A 23,055-nucleotide genomic window follows, 5' to 3' on the forward strand; every position below is an offset into this window, starting at 1 on the left:
GTTACATAAAATATTTATGCTGTATTACACTTGTGGGAGCAACTTCGCAAAACAATATTGAAAATAACAGTAACAAAAACATGTGTAGTTCATTATATTTGTTTTAATCTGTGTACTTTATTATAAAATAAGTCAAATAAACCATTAGCATTATATATATAACATTCGTATTATGTGTGTGTATGCGTGTGTATTTACTTTTTTTCTCAAGAAGAATTTTTTGTCAAGATAACTGTGAGGGCCATTAATCATTTCGAGGAAGGCGATGTTTATTGTTGTTAACGTTTTAACGCGGCCGTATGTGTGAGGTAAGTTATAAGATACTTTATACTTGACATTTGAAGTGGTTTGGTATAATATCCAGTGATTGACGGATTTTTGTCGAATTTTGCCGTTTTTACAATATCTGTGAATAATTTAGACGAGGATTGTTTAGCCGTGTCGCTTTCATAACTTATATGTATTATTAGTTACAAACTTTACTTTTTAAAAGCTTAAATTAATTTTTAAAATATCTCGTTCGTATAGACTACAAATCTACAAATTCCTGCATAAAAATAAAACAATAAAAAAATAAATAGGCAAATAAATATACAAATGAATAAATAGATAAACAAATTTCTGCATAAATAAAACAATAAATAAATACGCAAATAAATAAATAAATGAATCAATAAATAAATATATACACAAATTCCTGCACAAATAAAACCATAAATAAAATTAAATTCGCAAAATAAATAAATCAATAAATGAAAATATAAATCTACAAATCCCTGCATAAATAAATACACAAATAATTAATAGTGCGGTATGAAAAGGGGAAAAATCTACTTTCAGTTTAGTATTTGATTATTCCCCCAACAACCATGTAATTTATTTAATTTTAATCTACTTGCACTATTAATATATTTATTTATGCAGGAATTTGTATATATATATATATATATATATATATATATATATATATATATATATATATATATATATATATATATATATATATATATATATATATATATATATACATACATACACATATACACAGAGTTGAAGTCAGAATTATTAGTATATATGTATATGTGTGTGTGTGTGTATATATATATGTATATGTATATAAAGTATTTATTTGCATTTTTATTTATTGTTGTATTTACGTAGGCATTTGAGGATTTAACAATTACTTGATTTATTTAGTTGCATATTTATTTATTTATTGTTTTTGCAGGTTTCGTCCTCCATAGCAACATGGGACAGTTACAACAATACTTATTCCTCCATTTGGGAATCAGCTAGAGTGCAAAGTTTTTTGTAATGTTCATAAATGTTCTCATACTGTCTAATCTGTTTTTGTGAAACATTATTTATTCATATAATTTAAGTCACTGTTTTATTAGCTTTAAATGGATAGAGCTATCAAATGTTAAAGTTATTGTATCTCCCTAGCATTGACAGTTTAATCAGGGTTGACAGAGTTGGGACAGTTGCAACATGCTGTTGCAATTGTCCCCAATTACAAAATTGTTTTAAAAGCTTGCCATGTTAACAATGTACACGTTTAATTTGATCACAGTTTCAATGTGTTTAATTTTAAAGAATGAATACTTTGATTAATTAACTGATTTCAAAGTTTAAAGAAGTAGTCTAGTAAAGGTCTAGTCTAGATTTTCAGTAATGTTTGTTTAGTTTTTATGGCCTGATAGTTGGCCGTTGCTTGTTTTTTTCATAGTCTGTATTTATATGGCCAATTTAACACATTTTACAATTTAACCAATTTACATTTAGTCTATTTACCTTTTTTTTTTTTTTAATTATTATTGCATTGTAATGAATGTTGCAACTGTCCCTGTAGGTTGTTGCAACCGTCCCCCTGCTCGGGGTCAATTGCAACGTTTGACTTTGTCTGTTCAGGTTTTAATTGGGCATATATTATCATATGTACACACATTCCAGCAATGTGGGTGTGCAATAGATGTGGGTTTATTATATTTAAAACTTTGTCTCTGAGAAACTGAAGGAAATGCAAAAGGTTTTGCAACTGTCCCCTAATATTAATCATTACAACATTATCAAGAGGCGACGCAGTAGGTAGTGCTGTCGCCTCACAGCAAGAAGGTCGCTGGTTCGAGCCTCGGCTGGGTCAGTTGGCATTTCTGTGTGGAGTTTGCATGTTCTCCCTGCGTTCGTGTGGGTTTCCTCCGGGTGCTCCGGTTTCCCCCACAGTCCAAAGACATGCGGTAAAGGTGAATTGGGTAGGCTAAATTGTCCGTAGTGTATGTGTGTGTGAATAAGTGTGTATGTGTTTCCCAGTGATGGGTTGCAGCTGGAAGGGCATTCGCTGCATAAAACAAATGCTGGATAAATTGGCGGTTCATTCCACTGTGGCGACCCCAGATTGATAAAGGGACTAAGCCGAAAAGAAAATTGAATGAACATTACCAAGAAGAACCATGACATTTTTTATTGTAAAATTATTCAAAGAGACATTTTTTACATCATGCAAAGAACAATTTCATAATATTAAGATATTTTTGTGGAAAGAAATGTTGGATTGTGTGCATTTAGGCTCTTGATAAAATTGTTGATGCCAATAAAGAGCCTTTAGTTTTAAGAATGTGATCAATAAACAGTACCTTTCACCACTATTACAAAAAAAGTCCCTAATTTTGTTCAATACAGGATTATGGCCTCTCTACCCAAGAAGACACAATGTCAGTTTTGATATATGTCAAAACAGTCTTTGTTACTTACTCTCATTATAGGGGGGAAGTTTTTACAGCTGTGGTTTACAGCCTCATCTGTCTGCAGCCGAGACCACGATGACCTCACCTTTATCTACTTAACTCTCCCACACTCCTTTTTCCTTCCCCCTCCTCCTCAAGGTTTCAAGAGTCACATACCCCCATCCATCTACCGTCTGACTCCCCTAACACATACTTAACATTCCCGAGATAAAGAACAAGAAAGAAAATCTCATTCAAATGAGAGTGGTCAATGAAGAGCTTTATCACAGAGGTTGAAAAACAAAAACGGGGAAAAAACTACACTGTAATTACTTTAAAGAAATTAGTTAACCCATTGCCTTAAAAAAGCAAGTTGATTTTACTTACAAAATGTAAAGTATTCTGTTGCAAATTAGAACTGTTAAGTTCACTTAACTCAATTTTTTATAACTAGTTCATTTACTTAATCATTTTAAGGGAATGCTTACTAAATTTTTTAAAGTAAAGTCAACTATTGTATTACAGTGTAGTTGGAAATTATCTTTAACAGCCATTTAAAGAATTACATCATAGGTGCCTCTAGTTCATTATCATCATTCATTATCATCTCAAATCTCTTATCTGAAGCTGACTGAATTTAAAGCTATAATTTATAAAAAGGAGAAAATGGCAAAATAATATCTTCACTGTAAACAATTACATGATCAATTAGCCCTGACAGCATATATTTTTAGGCCATTGTAACTTAATAAACTAAGTTAATCATGTTCTAACTTAATTTTATTAAGTTATGCAAGCAGTTTTAAATGTCAGTTCAACATAATATGAGTTCAGTGGACTAATAAGGTTAGTTTGATTCATCTTAAAGATTTAAAGCAACCAGGATTTTTTACAGCGTTGCTGTCTTAATTTTTTACTTCAAAATCAAATGAACTTTAAACGAACTGACTAAAATATTATGTTAAACTTTGTATAATTTAAAAAATTTAGTTGAGACCTGATTAACCTACTAACTTACAATGAAGTCAGATACAAAATGAAAGATAATATACACAGCTAGTGTTTCTTCCCATACAGATAAACTTCCGGTGAGCTGTTAATGTGACTGTTTTCAGTTTTATGCGTTTCCTTTTACAGCATCAATGTTGTAAAGTAAAATATAAATATAAAATATATAAATATTATATATATATATATATATATAAAATATTAAATTATAATCAGTTAAATAGACTTCAACATTTATTTAGTTGTTCAAGTGTAAAATTAGATAAAAAGCCTTTTACACGCACGCGCCGTCAGGATCAGCAGGCTAGTGCAGAAACTTTATTAAAAATACTGGAATAAAATAAATGTTCATATTTTAAAGACATGGGCTGGAAAAATGTAATTTAATGTAGTGCTTCTTGTACATTCTTAGACCCACTTTATATTGTATAATAATCAGGCAGTGAAGATTTTTAAAGAAAACAGACATTGTTGTTGCTTAAACGTATAGATTTTGTAACGACATACAGTTTACCGGAAGTGTTTGACCCAGGTTACTGGAAAATTAAAAGTCCTTCTTCATATTCCTTATTGTAACTATTAATTGTATTTAGTGTGCAGGTGAATGTGTTTAATACAACAAATACATTGAATTCAATAATATATAATGTAATAAAAATATTTTGAATGATAAATATTTTGAATCCAACAAATACTTAAAGGGATAGTTCACCCAAAATGAAATTTACTCACTATTTACTGTCCATTCTAAACCTCTATGAGTTTCCTTTTTCTGTTGAACACAAAAGAAGATATTTCGGAGAAAACTGAAATCCTGTAACCATTGACTTTAATAGTCAAGTCAATGGTTACAAGTCTCCAACATTTTTCAAAGTATCTTCTGTTATGTTTAAGGGAATATGCAGACCCAGGTTACTGCAAAACTAAAAGTTAAAATTAAAATTAAAAGTCCTTCTGCATATAGCCTATTGTAATTATTAATTGTAATGTATGTGGGTGTGAATGATTAATACAACAAATACATTCAATTCAATTATATATATATATATATATATATATATATATATATATATATATATATATATATATATATATATATATATATATATATATATATATATATATATATATATATATATATATATATATTGTGATAAATATATTTCAAATGATGAATACTTTGCATCCAACTCATACCTAAAGGGATAGTTCACCCAAAAAATTAATTTATTCACTATTTACTCACCTTCAAGTGATTCCAAACCTTCATGAGGTTCTTTCCTCTGTTAAAGACAGGAGCATATATTTTTAAGTAAACTGAAATCCTGTAACCATCGACTTCAATAGTAAATAAACATTTTTCAAAATATACAAAAACAGAAGAAAGAAACTCATAAAGGTTTGGAATCACTTGAAGGAGAGTAAATAGTGAATACATTTCTTTTTTGGGTGATCTATCCCTCATAAATGTTTGGAACTGGAAATGTAGGGAGAGTAAATGATAAAAGAATTTTCATTTTCGCCCTAAACATTCCCCAGAAATGAATAACAAGAAATTAAGTCAAATTCAAATGAGAATGATTAGCTCATTGAAGTAGGACATGAACAGCCGTTTTAAGCATTACATCATAAGTGCCTCTAGTTAGACCATGAGAAGTCATCCGTCATCATCTTAAATGTCAGACTAATGTACAATGGATTTACCAACCAAAATATTCAGTTACAGCACAATCCCATACAGAAAATCTCCATGACTCTCTGGCTGCACCTCCATAAGTGTTTGTGAAATTTCTTGACTTTAAACTTTGAGGAAAGCCAGAAAAGTCCAGCATGAGTCCGAGGGGAAAAAAAAGATCTGCAGGGAGCCTCTGTGACTAAAGTCTTTGTTCACACTTTGGTGTCTCTTCATGAAAAGACAAGCTAAAGGATGAGCCACATCGAAAGGAATCCAAGATCATGTTGCTGCACAGATTCTTACTCAGAGGTGCAAATTGTGGCTGTTGTATCTCTGTGAGGAATCTCTGTTCTTTGTACAAAACGTAGGTCTGGTACAATTAATCTTGACATCTAGACAAGTGACAACCTTCACTAGACCATCTTTTTGTTTACATGATGCTAATTTCCTTTTCTTTTTCCTTTTTTTGCACCTGCACTTAAACTAGAAAAAAAAACTATATTTTAGTATACCTAAAAAAAGAAAAAAGTATAATAGCATTTATAAATCATGAGCTTAAAGTCATTGTGTATGTTAAAATAAATAAATACATTTAAAAGATTCAATTCTCTAGCATGTAACTATTAATTGTACATTTATATTATATTATATTATATTATATTATATTATATTATATTATATTATATTATATTATATTATATTATATTATATTATATTATATTATATTATATTATATTATATTATATTATATCATATTATATTATATTATATTATTCATTTTCTTTTCAGCTTAGTCACCTTATCAATCTAGGTACACCACAGCGGAATGTACCGCTAACTCATCCAGCATATGTTCTACGCAGCAGATGCCCTTCCAGCTGCAACCCATCACTGGGAAACACCCATAAACTCTCATTCACACACACATACACCACGGACAATTTAGCCTACCCAATTCACCTGTACCACATGTCTTTGGACTTATTGGGGAAACCGGAGCCCCTGGAGGAAACCTACGTGAACACGGGGAGAACATGCAAACTCCACACAGAAACGCCAACTGACCCAGCCGAGGCTCAAACCAGCGACCTTCTTGCTGTGAGGCAAACGTGCTCATTTCATTGTGGAGTTTGCATGTTCTCTCTGTGTTCGCAAGGGTTTGCTCCAGGTGCTCCAGTTTCACCCATAAATCCAGACATGCGGTACAGGTAAATTGGGTACGCTAAATTTTCCGTAGTGTATATGTGCTGCTTAGTGATGGGTTGCAGCTGGAGTCTGCTGTGTAAAACATATGCTGGATAAGTTGGCGGTTCATTCCGCTGCGGCGACCCCAGAAAGAAAATTATATTATATTATATTATATTATATTATATTATATTATATTATATTATATTATATTATATTATATTATATTATATTATATTATATTATATTATATTAGATTAGATTAGATTAGATTAGATTAGATTATAATGCCCTCTAGTGGCATGCCACCACAATATGTACTTATAATTCAGTAAAACTAAATTTCACACAAAATAAAGTGTAAGGGCTACCAGCATTTAGAGATAAGGCCGATACTAACAAGCAAGTGTTCTACAGTAGCCTGTTCCAACACACTGCACAAAACACCTGGTTTGAATCAGACGAGGGCCACAGCCAGAATGTGCAATGTTTTCCCCCCGTCGCTGCTCTGTAAACATTTAGATAATACTATGAGGCTATAAACCACTTACCAGCTCTTGCATCTTCTCACCTAATGCTTATTTAGCACTCTTCAGATGGACAAAAACGGTGCTTTTTCTGTCATACAAAATGTTTGCATGCTGCATGTAATCTGACAAAAGGGCTGTATGAAAAAAAGGGAACAGCTGGGGGAAAATAAATGACATCATTGTTGAGAAGCAAGGCCTCAGAGAGGGCTCGACTCTGACTCTTATCTGCCCACAACTTCTTATTTTGGGAGGAAGCTTTTACAGCTTGGGTTTACAGCCCTCTCTCTCTCTCTCTTTCTCTCTCTTTCTCTCCCTCCAAATGGGGCCGTGACTGAGTATGATGACATCACCCTGTTTCTGCTCAACTCTCCCTTCCTCGCACTTTCTCCAAGTCTATGCAGCACGTTGTCCAGCGTTCCTGCATCTCTAAAAGTCTCTCTTAGTGCTTTAAAAACACTCCAGACTGCACCAACTTTCTTGACATTACACTTGGATTTACCAAAGGAATGAACATTTAAGATGATGTTTAATTGTTTTGTGGTTTTTTGCTTCCTAATTAGATGATTCAAGCGTCAAGGGCAATGAAGAAGATCCAACCTTTCACTATCGGGACCAAGTTGTCTGTCCCGTCTGAAACTAAATGTCTGGATTATGTGGGCATCATCCTTCCTGGTGCCATTCTGGACTGCTGTGAGTTGAACGATGAATCTAATGGTTGTCCATCTTCACCTGTGGAGGGGCTTTCAGAGGATATTAAAGATGAAGATGAGAGGGATTCTCCATCACCGTCAGCTTCATCTAGGTCTATCAGAAAGATTGCGATGTGTGCAAACACGGATGGTCAGGTCGACTGCCATGTCACTGATTTTAACGGGACAAACTGTGAGAGGAACAAGCCAAACACGTCTACTGAAAAGCTGTTTCTGGTTGAGGAAGGACTGAGTGACAAGTTTGGTGAACAGCTTGAGGTGAGCAATTCTGTATATGATCTAATTTATCCAATATATATATATATATATATATATATATTTTTTTTTTTATTATTATTATTGTATGTTTTTATGTCATTTATTTATTTATATTTCTTTTATGAAAAATGTGTGTTTTTAAATTGTTATTTCATTGTAAATTATATATATATTATAAAAACACTCTTACTAATACATTTAATACAGATGTACAATGAGTATTATAATATTTTAATCTGTTTTTACAGAGATATATACAAGTCTATCTTCTCTAAAATATACATATAAGTTAAACACAAAATTGTATGCAAGAAAATTATGTAAATTAAATATTTATAGACACAAATATATAAATATATACACCCCCCCCCCCCACACACACACATTAAAATGTTATTTCATTACAATTTATATAATATAAAATCACACATTTTATTGTAAATAAAATACATATATATATATATATATATATATATATATATATATATATATATACAGTTGAAGTCAGAATTATTAGCCCCCCTTTGTTTTTACAGAGATATATACAAATATTTTCACACACCAATATATAAAAATATACATCCTCACACGTACACACACACACACACACACACACACACACACACACACACACACACACACACACACACACACACACACACTCACACACACACACACACACACACACACACACACATACAGTTGAATTCAGAATTATTAGCCCCCCTGTTTATTTTTTCTCCAAGTTCTGTTTAATGGAGAAAAGATTTTTCAACACATTCCTAAACGTAATAGTTTTAATAACTCATTTCTAATAACCAAATTATTTTATCTTTGCCATGATGACAGCACATAATATTTTACTAGATATTTTTCAAGACACTTCTATACAGCTTAAAGTGACATTTAAAGGCTTAACTAGGTTAATGCATGCCTTTAGTGTCCCACCAGTGACGATATACAGCCACATCGCACTGCTACGAGTGTGATACTGCATTTATACAACAGTTTGACAGTATAGTCGTGTGTATAACAAAGAAAATCAAACAAGGGGAGTCTAAAAACCCTTTTGTATGAGGAACTACTTTTTCCGCCATTTATCCACATCTGCAGCTGACGTCAGAACAGCAGGAACTGTTACTCATTCACCAACGTCACTTTAGAGCTAGTATTTGATTGATTCTCTAGCGTAATGTCTAAAGTGATGACAAAACAGATGATTTTGCTGACATTTGAAGATTATAAGGCTAAACCACATGAAATGCCATCATTCTACAGAGATTTTCCAGTATTTCTCAGTTGCAATCCGGAGAGCACAATATTACTATGGTATAAATACAGCATTACAACATACAAATGACAGAGATTGACTTAGAAAGTCATTTACCTGATTAATAATGACTTGATCAGATGTAGATTGAAATTACGCTGTTTTTCTCTTAGGGCTTATTATGTTACTCTGTCGCCATCTTGTGGATGAACATCATCAACCATCTTTGCTCAAAGACAGGAAAAATGCGCACTGACACGCTGTCTCAGAAATTATTATTATTTTTTACAATTATTTTTTCGGGGTTTTCATCTTTATTGGATAGGAAAGTAGAGAGAACTGACAGGAAAGCATGGGGAGCAGAGAGAGGGGAAGGATCGACATAGGAATCAAACTCGGGTCACCGTGAGAACCACAGTGCATTTGTCGACGCACTAACCATTACACCACTGGCGCTGACCTCAGAAGTGATTAATATTTAAATTATGCACTGTCCTTATTTATAAATTGCATAGTTGCAATCTAAACAACTACATTCTCGACTAAAAAAGCCTCAAAAGTACATTATGTTGTCCAACAGCAGCAATATTTGTGAAACTGTAGAGTGTCCTCTGCTTGTTGCTGTACTGTATGTGGGTGGAGTAATACACAATGGTGAAGGGTGAAGAGGCTGGATGAGTGCTGTTATTTGCAGAATATTACACAATTATCAGCCAATCAGATTCAAGAACCAGACAGAATTGTTGTATAAATATGTATATGTAATAATAATTATGATTATTATAATAAATAATTATAATAATAATTTTATGTAACACATGCCATTTCAAAATCAATTTGGGTTTATTTTGGAACTTGGATTATTCATTCATTTGTTTTTTCCTTCTAATATAGCTAAATTGAAAAAAAAAACACACATTTTCGATTATTTTAATATATTAGAGTTTTATGATTCACATCTGTTTTGTTTGTTAGTATACGCACACTGACAAACCAAACCAACAAACCAACTAAATAGAACCATTAAAAACAACAACAGCAATGCTATGCCTTCAAAAAAAAGTCACTTAGCTGCCATATCACAACATATTTTTCACAAGCATCACAAACCATGCAGCAGAACTCCAGAGCAGCTCCATATTTGTTATTCTCTCAGTCTCTCGCTGTTTTTTATGAGCTGTTTGTTACATTGTTACAGTTCCCGTCTGCCCATGCAAACTCTCCACAAACACAACGTTTCCCACTGCAAAACTAGAAATGCAGCTTCATGCTCCAGCAAATATAACAAGAACACATTGTCTTATTGTGAGAGGAAGAAAAAGCTGAAAAAAAATGTGGATTATTACAGTTTTGCACACTGTGCTCTTTGAGATGAGGTCATAGCCAGGCCCCTCATTACACAAGCCCACAGCACAGATGAACTGGTAATTTCCACAAAAAAATGGGAAGTGGTTCCAAACTGGATCACAGAGAAAGGATCTGAGACTAAACTGATGGCACAACTACACTTACAATGCCAGATAATGTTTAAACCATTGGCTCTGGTGCACTTTGTGGCTAAATAAGTGCCAAATTATTCCTCAACTTGTGCTTAATTCCTCTTTTTTTGTGTAAGTGGTAAAATGCACTATAAATGTTGAAGGGCGAAGTGTGGTTTGCAAGCTGTTAAAAGAATTTAGAATTAGATATCTAAGACATATGGCAAATTATATATGCTAATTACATTAAAAAAATTAAATAATAAAAATTATATACACAGTTGAAGTCAGAATTATTAGCTCTCTTGAATTATTCGCCGCCCTGTATGCTTTTCCTCAATTTACACATTTCTAAACATAATTGTTTTAATAACTAATTTCTAATAACTGATTTATGCAACCCAGGCTCATTCTGAGAACGTAGTCTCGTGGACGTTTCTGGAGACCGCGAAATACATCCCGGGAGGTACGTATTTTTGCAGTTTTTGTTTTCGCGAATCCGCGAGAGGCCGATGTGCGCGCTATTTCCCGCGCCGTTCTCGTATAAACCCGCTAGAGGCCGCTGTCGAACGGCCTTCCGCCTGTCTGCCTGGATGAAAGAATGATTGACCGTGCGACCGGCCAATCGGCTGACCCACCCTCCTCCGTTCCTAAACCCAACCAACGACGATTCAAAAAAGCCGTCCAGAAAAAGAAAAGCCCTCGTCTGATTTTTACCACGTTTTCAGATTTTGACCACACTCTCACCCTGTGACAAACTTGTTCGCTTCATTTTTTGGATATTGTTTTTGTTTTCTTACCTGATTTCTGGAACCGCTCTCCCAAAGTACACGAAGAGCTAACTGGACAAATTGGTTGCAGCGGGAAAGCCCTCCACACGGAGGCGAGAGGCCGGCCGGCAAGCGCCGAAAGGAACGACGTCACACCGCCCCGCAGCGTTCGCTTAAAAAAATAAAAATTCAGCCGTACGTACCCCCGGCTACGTATTTCACGGTCTCCAGAAACGTCCACGAGACTACGTTTTCAGAATGAGCCTGGGTTGGATTTATTTTCTCTTTTCCATGATGACAGTACATAACATTTTACTTGATATTTTTCAAGATTATTCAGCTTAAAGGGCACCTATGATGAAAATCATCTTTTGTAAGCTGTTTGGACAGAACTATGTGCAGGTATAGTGTGGCCACAATTATATTGGAGTAATATAAAAACAAAAAGTCTCTTTTTTTTTAATTTCCGGACATTAAAATAGGATCCAAATCCCTCCCGTTTTAAGGCCGACCGCAACGTGTCGTAGGAGTGCGGTTTCCCCGCCCACCGAATTGATTGACAGCCGCATATTTACATGTCTTCGTAGTAACGTGTATAATCATATCAACAGGACAGGACGTGCACAAAGCAACTGGGATTAAAGATCTGTTGAGTTCACTGTGGTCATCAATCATCATCAAATATGATCAAGAATGAGTTTTACAAGTTTAACACGTTTTTAAAACAGTGCATGTTTGTAATGATTTACAGCGATTTTGCCGCCTTTATCACCGCAGCCGGTACAATTATAAAAGAAGACGCTTCAATCCTGGTTTGTGGACGTTAAATCATGTTTATTTTGTACATTAATATAACGGATATCCACACAGCAGTGGATATTAACATGTGTCCTTTTCACATTTACCATGCAAAAATAGTGCAATTTAAACACGCGTGCTGTGTGTATCTGTGTGCATGCGCGAACTTTGTATCGGCATTGTGTGTGACTCATCATTGCAGAAAAGCTTGAATTAACTCCACAACAAATACATCAAATAATCATTGGGAACTTACTGTAGCATTTCTCACAAACATTACGTGAGATCTGCATCCTTCATGTCTGTCACTGTGCTGTTAATCTGACGCAGCTGAGGCAGAGATTGAGGCACATTCTGACAGACACGTGGGAACGATGGGTGAGGAGATCTAGCATTAAAGGTACAGCCCACAAAAAGAGCTACAGAAAATTCCAACATTCTGAAAGGTATAATCAATAATATGATGGGTGTTTTGAGCTGAAACTTTACAGACACATTCTGGAGGCACAAAAGACTTATCTTAAATCTTGAAAAAAGGGTAAAATAGGTGCCCTTTAAGAGTGCAAGTTAAAGGCTAGGTTTATTAGGTTAACTAGGCAGGTTAGGGTAATTAGGCAAGTCATTGTATAACAGTGGTTTGTTCTGTAGACTGTTCTGTAGAGGGCTAATACTATTGACCATAAAATGGTTTCAAAAAAATTAAAAACCGCTGCTATTCTAGCCAAAATAATACAAATAAGACTTTCTTCAGAAGAAAAATATTATTGGAAAAACTGTGAAAATTTCCTTGCTCTGTTAAACATAATTTGGGAAATATTTGATAAAGGAAATAAAATTCACAGTAGAGCTTATAATTTTGACTTCAACTGTATAGGAAAATAAAGCATTTGGCATATATAGCATATATGTAAAATGCATTACATATATTAATTTTCAACCTTTAGAATTGCAAATATATACATAAATGTTTAAATATAGACCATTTTAAGGAATGTAAACGATAGCAGTGGTCCTAACATATTTGCTGTTTTACATTTTTAATTTCTCTATAGCTTCTGAGTATCCAAAATGGTTCACATACTGGTAAATAATGTTTTGACTGCTGTTTTATCATTGAGATATGATGCCTCTTGTTACAATACATTAATAACAGTACTTATTTATATTTCTTAATGCTAGTTAATGAAAATATACTTGTTCATTGTTCATGTTAACTCACAGTGCATTCATTAATATTAATAAGCATGAATTTGGATTTAATTAATGCATTAATAAATGTTGAACTATGATTATAGTAAAGTGGGACCAATTTTATTTATATATTCATATATGGCCATATATCAGGTTTCTGTATGGCATTGTTCAAGACAAGTCTGCATCATAAAGCACCACGGCTAATGGATGATATCATTATTTGGAAGCACCACACCTTGCTTCAGGCTCATGTATTGTTGGTGGGCCAACGGACTCAGATCCTGCTATTATTGTGTTTTACGCTCTAAAATACATTGTAAAAATCCCCCGGGTGTCCTAAACACAGGTGCATAAACATGAGCTGTTCGCTGAGGAGATATTTGATATTGCTGAAGAAAATGTTTTGGCGCGTCTTCTTGTAAGCAGTCTTTTCGCATCGATTCGGTCTTTAATCTGAACTTCGTGTACCCAAACAAACAACATGATTTTATTGCCTAACAGCTGAGAAAGTGCAAAAGAACCAGAACTTGGCATGGAAGTCGAATTAGTTGCTGGGATATAAATGATGTAAGACTTTTTGGAAGATTTACAAGATGAGAAATGGTCTGTTGGTCAAAAGTGTGAGGTCACTGGCGCACAATAAAAATAAAAATGGGGAAGATGTGTTTTTTTCTAAAAAGGCTAGTAGATTTTATAATAAGATACATCATAAAGGAAAGTAGCATGCTGAATTAAACATGGAGATTTTATAAAGAAAGTCTAAAATAGTATTCTCCTGTAAAATGTACTACAGTCATATTTGATTATTTGATTCATTTACAAAAATGTTATATAACTGGCATAAATATATATATATATATATATATATATATATATATATATATATATATATATATATATATATATATATATATATATATATATATATATATATATATATATATATATATTTAGGGGAAAATAAGTATTCAACACGTCACCATTTTGCTCAGAAAACATATTTCTAAAGGTGCTGTTGACTTGAAATTTTCACCAGATGTTGATAACAACCAAAGAAAGCCATACGTGAAGAGAAAACAAATCTAATTAGTTTACAAATGAAGTTTTGTGTAATAAATTGAAATGAAAGAGAGAAAAAAGTATTGAACATATGAATAAAGGGAGGTGTAGAAAGGCAGTGAAAGTCCAGACAGCAGCTGAAATCTCTCAGTAGTTCTTCACCAACCCTCTGCGTTTCGTCATTGTGATTTAATATCAGCTGCTTCAATCCAACATCTACATAACCAGGATGATTAAGATGAAACCAGAGTCATTTCAGCAAGACAATGATTCAAAACACAGCCAAAGAAACTCTCAAATGCTTTCAGAGGAAGATAATCAAGCTGTAGAATGGTCCAGCCAATCACCTCCAATAGAAAATACAAAATAAAGATTAGATTTGATTGACGAGACCCACAGAACTCAGAAAAACTCACACCTGAGCAAAGCCTGTGACTATTCTCCATATGAGAGGCGTCTTTAAGCTGCCATCACCATAAAAAAAGCCTTTTATATAAATTTTTAAATACATTTCAGTAGTTCAGTACTTTATCCTTGTGTCATTTCTTTGTTATTACACATAAATAGTTTTTCAGATTTTTTTGTTTTATTTTTATGTTTGTATTGTTTGGATTTTTAACAAAATCTGGTTTATTTCTATGTCAACAGCTCCTTAAGAAATATTATTCCCAGGAAAAAACATGACATGTTCAATACTTCATTCATTCATTCATTCATTTTCTTTTCGACTGAGTCCCTTCATTAATCAGGGGTCGCCACAGTGGAATGAACCGCCAACCTATCCCACATATGTTTTCCGCTGCGGGTGCCCTTCCAGCTGCAACCCCTCACCGGGAAACACCCATACATTATCATTCACACACATACACTACAGACATTTTGGCTTACCCAATTCACCTATAGCGCATGTCTTTGGACTGTTGGTGAAACCGGAGCACCTGGAGGAAACCCATGCGAATGCAGGGAGAACATGCAAACTCCACACAGAAATGCCAACTGACCAAGCCGAGGCTCGAACCAGCAACCTTCTTGCTGTGAGGAGAGCACTACCCACTTCACCACCGCGTCGCCACAATGAAATAGTATTTAATAATTTTTTATTATGTCACTTTAAAAATATTATGTTTAGTACATGTTTTTTTTAATGTTTCAAAAATGTTATTAGCATAATGAAAACTATATTATTTAGTTTATTCTGTGTTCCATTTTAATATTTCATGTTTAAGTTCATTGTGGAACTACAAATGTAATTCATTCATTTATTTTCCTTCCGGCTTAGTCCCTTTATTAATCTGGGGTCGCCACAGTGGAATGAACCACCAACTTATCCAGCACATGTTTTACACAGTGGATGCCCTTCACTGGGAAACACCCATACACACATATACTCATTTACACACATACACTGCGGACAATTTAGTTCAATTCACCTATAGCGCATGAACTACATTCTCAAATAAAAAAGCCTCAAAAGTACATTATGTTGTCCAACAGCAGCAATATTTGTGAAACTGTAGAGTGTCCTCTGCTTGTTGCTGTACTGTATGTGGGGGGAGTAATACACAATGGTGAAGGGTGAAGAGGCTGGACGAGTGCTGTTATTTGCAGAATATTGCACGATTATCAGCCAATCAGATTCAAGAACAAGACAGAACTGTTGTATAAATATGTATATACAGTATATATATTATGTAATATTCATATATTTGTATCAGTTTTTACACAAATGTTCTTAAAAAAAATATTTTATGTTTAAAAAATCTTCATTTGTTAATATAATTTACAAACGTAACAATAATGATGATGAAAAGTAAAAATGTAATAATAATTATGATTATTATAATTAATAATTATAATAATAATTTTATATAACACATGCCATTTCAAAAGTCAATTTGGGTTAATTTTGGAACTTGGATTATTCATTCATTTGTTTTTTCCTTCTAATATAGCTAAATAATTTTTTTAAATAATTTTAATATATTAGAGTTTTTTTTAAAACACATCTGTTTTGTTTGTTAGTATACGCACACTGACAAACAAAAACAAGCCAACTAAATAGAACCATTAAAAATAACAACAGCAAACCTATGCCTTCAAAAAAAAATCAGTTAGCTGCCATATCACAACATATTTTTCACAAGCATCACAAACCATGCAGCAGAACTCCAGAGCAGCTCCATATTTGTTATTCTCTGGGAAACACCCATACACACATATACTCATTCACACACATACACTGCGGACAATTTAGTTCAATTCACCTATAGCGCATGTTTTTGGACTGTGGGGGTCAACCAGAACACCCAGAGGAAACCCACATGAACACGGGGAGAACATGCAAACTCCACACAGAAATGACAACTGACACAGCCAGGATTCGAACCAGTGACTTTCTTGCTGGGAGGTACCAGTGCTAACCACTGAACCACCGTTTCGCCCCATTATTTAGTTTATTCTATGTTTATTCAAAATATTTCCTGTTTAGTTCATTGTATAAAAACAAATATAATGTAAATATAAAAATGACTGTAGTACATTTTACAAGTATATACTGCTTCAGTCTTCTTTAAAATGTCACATTTGCATGTTAATTGGCAATTAATTGTGAAAAAAAAATCGCGAGAAATGTTTTTGCATTTTTCTAAGTGTATTTACCACTTCTTTAATTTTGAAATTAATTTGAAAGGCTGTGAGTGAGAATTATTTCTACACCAAGTCTTTTCTCAGTGCAGTTTTTAATATTTATATACCATTGCAGTCTGATCCATGGGCTAAAGGAAGAAAAATAAGGAACCTGCATTACGATTACCGCATGTCGGCCTTCCCACACGATCAACCCGAGGACACGGCTCACGGCCAAAGAAGAGACCTTAAAGACATTGAGAACTCTCTCATCCAGCTGACGGCGAGTCTGGACATGTTGCAGGTTAATTGCATTGTAAAGATACTTCTGTTTTGTTTATTAATGTGTCTAGAAGAACCATTACCTCATGTTCACTTTCAATGCCAGGAAGAACCAGAAAGACCTCTTCCGAAAAGCACAGATGCTGTGGATTTAGGATTGGAAACATTTTGTAAAAGGCAAACCCAAAGGGACCACACGGACAAATCGTAAGATTTCATATAGCACTATGGAGCGTTGAGCATTATTCCACTTTTTTATGATACAAAATGTTTGGTTTTTCTGCAGGTGGCTGAAGTTGAGGTCACTGCTAAGGGATTATCATCAAGATCTCATGCTGGCTCTAGACGTCTCTTCGTTTTACCAACAAGCTGACAGCATCATTGGTGCCATTAACTGCAAGGTAAAAAAAAAACATTGATCTTAATTAGTATGCATGGTTCAACAAGTTAGGGCTAGACTACATTCAGCAGGTTGTTATCACAAACTAAAGCCTGGCATGCCTGACATGAAGCAAAGAGCAGTTGGATAAGACCAAAGGGCTTTATTTTGCAAAAACTGAATTTTATACCCCTTATTACACGGCTACTTTCCACAAAACATAAAAATTGGTTGCAAAACATAGTGCTGAGCCATAGTAGTTTCTTTAACTAAATGCAAAGCTAACAGAAAGTAAAGCATCTGAGCAAAGCTGATGGAGCACACACTAACTGCACATTATTTGGTCACAAGATGGTGCCAAACAGTCAAAACACAAAAAGCTGACAGAAATAAAATGATTGAATGGAGAATAGAATAACCTATGTATTATTTATTCACAAGACGGGACCAAGCAGTCAAAAACAGCAACGTAACAGACAAGCAGATACATATAAATGTATATGGATGTGAATGTAGGCCTATTCAATGACGGTCAAGTTGATTCAAAGGTTCCAGATGAGCCTGTGGCATTTAGCGGTTGTTATCTGGGAATAACATACCTTGGAATGTCACAACTGATCAATCAGAATCGAGTATTCTAGACAGCCATGTAATAAAGAACTTTAACATTCATGGAACTTTTTACACAAAAAAGGTTATTTATAACAAGAAAAAACATCTCCAGTTTATTATTGTTCTTCACACTAATGACTTATTAACCCCAGCATTCTGGCCAAATTTGCCCACTGGCCTCTGTCCATCATTGCCTCCTAACCATCCCCATATCATAATTAACTTTATCACTTTGTCTCCTCAAGCCCACCAATCAGCTGGTGTATGATGTGTGGTCTGGCGCAATATGGCTGCTGTCGTGTCATGCAGGTGGATGTTACACTCTGGTGGTGGATGTTTAGATTCCTCCTAAAAATCTTTAAAGTGTTTTGAGTGTCAAAGCGCTATATAAATGTTAGGAATTCTTATTATTTTTATAGTACACTACACTACAGTAACGGTTCTGATCAGGCTTGCGTTTCCCCTGCCAATAGTACTCTTTTTTTGAGACACTATAAAAAATGCAGGGGTACATAATTCCTGCACAAATCGATTTAGTTAACTTATAACTGATTTTACAAATTTAATTAGATCGAACATAAAATGATTAAGTTGTCTCAAAAACCCTCAAGAATTTTGTTGATTCACCTCTTTTTAAAGAAGTAGTGTGAGCGTGATGAATGCCAAAATGTTTTGATCTACATCATTCTTCCTTGAAGAAGTGTGCTGTACAAACCATTTCAAATATAGACTAATGCAAGTGCAAACAAATATAGAGAGAAAGGTTTTTTGCATGTGAACGGCTCCATAAACAACAATGGAGGACATACAGCAGGTCCTGTTCATTCTTCTTGGCTTGTGGCCAGAAGAAGAGGTAAGTTTTGTTTGAGCATGGTTAATTACAGTTGTCATTGTATTATTCCCGTAATTTTGGCTGTGTATTTAAAAATGGCTCTTTGTGTTGTCGTTCCCCAGACTTGTTGCACGCACTGGTGAAGATTCTCTATAAACCAATAGAATTCATTAGCAAGTCTAGCTCCACCCTTTTGGTTCCGTACCATTGTGCTAGGTACCTTTACCCAAGGGGCTGGAAACATTTATATGCTATGGTTCGCTTTTGGCAACGCAGTGGAGCAGTAGGTAGTGCTCTTGCCTCACAGCAAGAAGGCTGCTGGTTCAAGCCTCAGCTGGATCAGTTGGCGTTTCTGTGTGGAGTTTGCATGTTCTCCCTGCGTTTGCGTGGGTTTCCTCTGGGTGCTCCAGTTTCCCCCACAGTCCAAAGACATGCGGTTCAGGTGAATTGTGAATTGGGTAGGCTAAATTGTCCGTACTGTGTGAATGAGTGTGTGTGGATGTTTCCCAGAGATGGGTTGCGGCTGGAAGGGCATCTGCTGTGTAAAACATGTGCTGGATAAGTTGGTGGTTCATTCCGCTTTGGCGACCCCACATTAATAAAGGGACTAAGCCCAAAAGAAAATGAATGGTTCACTATTTTGGTACACTGTAAGAAGTTGCTGTAAAATTTACAGTATCATTCGAGATTTTTGCAGTATTAATGTTTTTAATATTGTTAATTTACAGTGCACTTGTAATGTTTACAGTATAACTGGCAAATAAAATAGTCATTAAAACTGTAAATTTTGCAGCAATTTATTGCAGTGTACTTCTGACAATGGAAACGGTTAAATTATTTGGTCATCTTCATCATTTTAAGAGTGGCATTTAGAGAACAGTCTTCATACATCATAATTTTGACCAAAGTCCTTATTGAGGATTAATTTCTTTGCAGAGGAGCTGTGTGTTGGCAGGCGAGATCCAAAAAAGTGACAAAGAGACCAGAGAAATTGCCTGTCAGATCAACGTAAGTCAATCCATTAGAGGAAAGGTCTCCTTGTGTAATTGAGAACATGAAAACATGTGATCCCAACCAAGTCAATTGGTTTTTAATGCATGATTCCTCACTCAACCAAATAGTAGCCTGTTGTATTAGTCGGGCAAAATTAAAAAAAAATTCTCTCAGAACTGTAGCAAATGAACTCCAAATGATGTCATTTCCTTCTTCCCTGACCCCACCCCTCCCTGGACAACTCTCTTTCCAGATGCTGAATGAGTGTGCGTCTCGCCTGTCAACTCTCCACCCAACACTGGCCAGAAGAGTTACATGCAAACAGGCCGAGGTGAAGGAGAACTGGGCACTTCTCCAGGAGTTCCTCTGGTAAACGAGTCTCTTTACTCCCATTGTCCTCATGTGAACACAAAAAACAATAGTAAACAAAATACTTGGGAACTGTGGTCTCGCATATAAAGCTTGGAATAGTAAATGACATCATTCTGAAATGCAATCCATGATTGTCATGCAGGAGTTGACTTGACATGTGGCTTCGTGATGTAATGTTATGGTCTTGTATTTTGATACTCAGTCTTAGACCACAAACAGTACAAGTTGTTTTGATATCGTTGCTACATATTTAATTCCGAACTTAACTGATTCTGAGTTGTGTAATTCTGATATTGGCCTATTAAGAGATTTAAACCATAAATTATAGATGTTGATTGCATGCAATTTCTGTGATTTGGTTTCTAACACATTTAACTGATTATGGTGGCTTAAGAAAGCCAATACACTGTTATACCACATCAATATTATTCTTCTTCCCTCTTCTTCTTTTTAGACTATTAAGAATGCATCTCCTCCTAGACCGTTCATTCAATCACCAAACTTCCAAACTATACTGAATTAAGTTGCCATATCTTTTCAAACTGATCCGACTTATGGTTTTCTTAAAACTGACCCGGAAAATTTTAAAAAAGTTCCATTGACTTAACATTGGACCAAATTTTGTGACCTCATAACTTTGAGCCAGACTATCATACAGACTTAATGTTGGGCTCATTTACCTCAGACTGCCAATCTGTCAATCACTGATGACCTTTCAACCTACTAACCACACCCTAGCAACCAATTACGGCACCCCAGCAACTGTCCCATAGATTTCCATTGTAAAAAACTGGCATTGACTTTGCATTGGACATACTAACAGCATACCAATCCATACTAGAAACATACTAATTCTTCTAGCAACATGCTAATTCATACTAAATTCATGCTAACAACAGGGCTAGCAACATGCTAATTTAACACCTTAGCAACCACTCAGAACACTTTAGCAACCGCCTAACAACACCTTAGTAACCACCTATAACACCCTAGCAACCTCCTGGCAACGCCTTAGCAACCACCATGAACACCGTAGCAACCGCCTAGCAACACCTTATCAACCACCTAGCAACCGCCTAACAACCCCTTACAACACCCTAGCAACCACCTAGCAACACTTTAGCAACGACCAAAAACACCTTAGCAACTACCTAGCAACACCTTAGCAGCCACTTAGCAACCACTCAGAATCCCTTAGCAACCGCCTAACAACACCTTAGCAACTACCTAGAACACCCAAGCAACTGCCTAGCAACATCTTAGTAATCACCCAGAATATCATAGCAACATCTTAGCACCTGCCTAGCAACCACTCAGAACACATTAGAAACCGCCTAGCAACCACCTAGCAATGCCTTAGCAACCACCTAGAACACCCTAGCAACTACCTGGCAACACCTTAGCAAACCACTCAGAACCCCTTAGCAACCGCCTAGCAATGCCTTAGCAACCATTTAGAACACCCTAGCATCTGCCATAGCAACCACTCAGAACAACCTAGAAACCACCAAGCAACACCTTAACAACTACCTGTAATACCCCAGCAACCACCTAGCAACCACCCAGAACACCTTAGCAACTGCCTAGCAACTCCTTAGCAAAGGCTCAGAACACCCTAGCACAACCTTAGCAACCACTCACAACACCCCATGCCTACCCTGTTGTTGTCTATTGGAAGGAATGCGTCAGTAGAGCCGCCATTTTCATACAGGGTAGCGCTCCATTGAAATGAATGCGAGACCAAGGTGCAGGGGAGGACTGTGGCTATCCAGAGCCAGAGAAATGCACAAACTCCCTATGATCGGGAGTTTTCCCGGTGGTCATTATGCAAATATTTTTTTAAATTACAAAAATTTGATTTTACATCACTTTTCTACATTGATGCACAAGTGACCGCACGGACATTATGACAAAGAACAAGTGTTAGTGTGCATGAAAAAGTACAATCCACCCTCCCTGTTAAATTTGATCTAATCTGTGTCCTGAAACACACCCCCTCTCCTGCTCTTACTATTCATTCTGACGGAGGGAGCGATTCGTTTGTGAATGAATCTCTGAGTGACTCGGTTACAGAGCCTACAATAATACAAGTTTCTGGCACCGCAGCGTCTTGATGTCATATTTCATAACATTGTTTGCTGATTTTATTCACCAAAACTACCACTTTGCCTTATGGTGAATGCAGTAAGTGATTGTATTATCATCAATAACGCTACTTTGTTGAGCACAAAAGTTCATATCATACAAAACGTAAGAAACAAAATCTTCCCTATGAAATGTTCTGCCTTTGTGCTTTGTTTCT

At 35.2% G+C, this 23,055-nt stretch overlaps 1 protein-coding gene across 1 annotated transcript in view; it reads left to right on the forward strand.

Annotated features, from left to right (window-relative positions):
* The first annotated feature begins 7,466 nt into the window (after positions 1-7,466).
* The window catches only part of si:dkey-238i5.2 (uncharacterized), a 36,974-nt gene continuing 21,385 nt past the window's right edge, over positions 7,467-23,055 (forward strand). Inside the window, exons 1-6 of the mRNA XM_056468160.1 lie at positions 7,467-8,089; positions 17,420-17,587; positions 17,672-17,772; positions 17,852-17,966; positions 20,325-20,396; positions 20,635-20,750. Coding sequence (XP_056324135.1) covers positions 7,682-8,089; positions 17,420-17,587; positions 17,672-17,772; positions 17,852-17,966; positions 20,325-20,396; positions 20,635-20,750 — 980 coding nt within the window. The 5' untranslated portion in view covers positions 7,467-7,681. The remainder of the gene's footprint in view (positions 8,090-17,419; positions 17,588-17,671; positions 17,773-17,851; positions 17,967-20,324; positions 20,397-20,634; positions 20,751-23,055) is intronic.

Source organism: Danio aesculapii, chromosome 11, assembly GCF_903798145.1.
Source record: "Danio aesculapii chromosome 11, fDanAes4.1, whole genome shotgun sequence".
Taxonomy (NCBI): Eukaryota; Metazoa; Chordata; class Actinopteri; order Cypriniformes; family Danionidae; genus Danio; species Danio aesculapii.